At 44.4% G+C, this 2,186-nt stretch overlaps 1 protein-coding gene across 3 annotated transcripts in view; it reads left to right on the forward strand.

Annotated features, from left to right (window-relative positions):
- SLC25A17 (solute carrier family 25 (mitochondrial carrier; peroxisomal membrane protein, 34kDa), member 17) overlaps window positions 1-2,186 on the forward strand; it is a 60,372-nt gene that overhangs the window by 54,219 nt on the left and 3,967 nt on the right. For all 3 annotated transcript variants that reach the window (XM_011964160.1, XM_011964159.1, XM_011964161.1), the window contains one exon: window positions 244-326. In XM_011964160.1, coding sequence (XP_011819550.1) covers window positions 244-326 — 83 coding nt within the window. The remainder of the gene's footprint in view (window positions 1-243; window positions 327-2,186) is intronic.

Consider the following 2,186-nt stretch of genomic DNA (forward strand, 5'->3'; position numbering starts at 1 on the left):
AAAAAAAACAAAAAACAAAACAAAACAAAAAAAAAGAGAAAAATTTTTCTTATTTTCACTTATTTAATTTAAATATTTCACTCAGTTGAAAAATACAGACTTAATGAAATCTATGGTACTAACTGGATAAATTTATTAATGTATGCTATAAGATACTGCTCCAACATCATATCCTCTCCAGGTAGCAATGAAGATTTAAAAAAGCAGCCAACAGTACTTACTTTTTTTTCCCTCTTTCCTCAGTTTGGGCGTCATAGACTAAACCCAGAAAACAGAACATTGGGAAGTCTTCGGAATATTCTCTATCTTCTTCACCAGCGAGTAAGGTGAGCTTTGCAGATGCCTCGCATTCCGTGCTCTCCTTCAGCAGCCGTCTCTGCCAGGGACGGGTTGCCATTTCCCTCTCTCACACTACTGCCTTGCTGGTGGCAAGCTCCAAAGCCTTTCCCTTGCTTGCTGTGCTTAGACGTTTCCCATTTTAGGAGCCTAGTACAGTATGACAGTATTTTGGGAAATTATGGAAAAGTTCAGGTTGTTATTCTTTGTTAGTTACAAATATGCAGAACTCCTGGCCGGGCGCGGTGGCTCAAGCCTGTAATCCCAGCACTTTGGGAGGCCGAGAGGGGCGGATCACGAGGTCAGGAGATCAAGACCATCCTGGCTAACACGGTGAACCCTGTCTCTACTAAAAAATACAAAAAACTAGCCGGGCGAGGTGGCGGGCGCCTATAGACCCAGCTACTCGGGAGGCTGAGGCAGGAGAATGGCGTAAACCCGGGAGGCGGAGCTTGCAGTGAGCCGAGATCCGGCCACTGCACTCCAGCCTGGGCGACAGAGCGAGACTCTGTCTCAAAAAAAAAAACCACAAATATACAGAACTCCTTCAGAAAGAGAACCCTTCTATACTCCCGTCACCCTGAGTGGTGCTTTCATCAGTGGCATATCCTATGACCCCTCTTAGCAATGTAACATCTGCCTATAGAATAGGAGTACTAGAGAAGGGAGGGGGCAATGGAAAAAGTAATAATAGTGATGATGATGATGATGATGGTAAGAGTAGCTAACATTTTCAGTGGTTTGCTGTGTGGCAGACACTGAGCTAGAGGCTACACGTAGGTAATCTCAATCCTAACAGTAGCTCTGTGAGTTAAGAACTATTGCCATTTCCTGTTTCGTTTAAAGAAACTGACACTTAGTGAAGTCAGGTACGTCAGGGACCTCCTTTGAAACAGAAGCTCTTATAACTTTATTAGTGTTCCTAGATACAAGATATTTTGAAAATAAATTTGTTATTAAAATAAAATATGCAGCTGGGCACAGTGGCTCATGCCTGTAATCCCGACACTTTGTGAGGCTGAGACAGGTGGATGACTTGAGGCTAGGAGATCAAGACTAGCCTGGGCAAAGTAGTGAGATCCCGTCTCTACAAAAAATATTTACAAAATTAGCCAAGTGTGTGGCACACATGTGTAATCACAGCTACACATGAGGCTGAGGCAGGAGATTCACTTGAGCCCGGCAGATCGAGGCTATGCTGGGTTATGATGGCACCACTGTACTCCAGCCTGAGCTATAGAGGCAAGACCTTGTCTCAAAAAACAAAACAAAACAGAAAGAACATTCAAGGGACTAAATGATAAAATTAGGCTGGGCATGGTGGCGCACACCTATAATCCCAGCACTTTGGGAGTCCGAAGCAGGCAGATCACTTTAGCTCAGGAGTTTGATACCGGCCTGGACAGCATAGTGAGACCCCATCTCAACACAAATAAATAATTAGCTAGGCGTGCTGGCGTACCTGTAGTCCCAGCTACCCAGGAGGCTGAGGTGGAAGAATTGCTTGAACCCAGGAGGTTGAGGCCGCAGTAAATCGTGATTGTGCCACTGCACTCTAGCCTGAGCAGCAGAGTGAGACCTTCTATCAAAAAATAAAATAAAATAAAATAAAAGACAAAGAATAGGTATAAAGTAAAAAATAAATACTTACTATGTCAAGTATTGGGAGGGATGTTGGAGCAGCCGGAACTTACTTTCTCATGCTCCTGGTGGGAATATAGAATGGTACAACTGCTTTGGAAGGCAATTTGGCATTTTCTTTAAAAAATTTGGCTGGGCGCGGTGGCTCAAGCCTGTAATCCCAGCACTTTGGGAGGCCGAGACGGGCGGATCACGAGGTCAGGAGATCG

The sequence above is a fragment of the Colobus angolensis genome, unplaced genomic scaffold (genome assembly GCF_000951035.1).
Source record: "Colobus angolensis palliatus isolate OR3802 unplaced genomic scaffold, Cang.pa_1.0 Scaffold65, whole genome shotgun sequence".
Lineage (NCBI taxonomy): Eukaryota > Metazoa > Chordata > Mammalia > Primates > Cercopithecidae > Colobus > Colobus angolensis.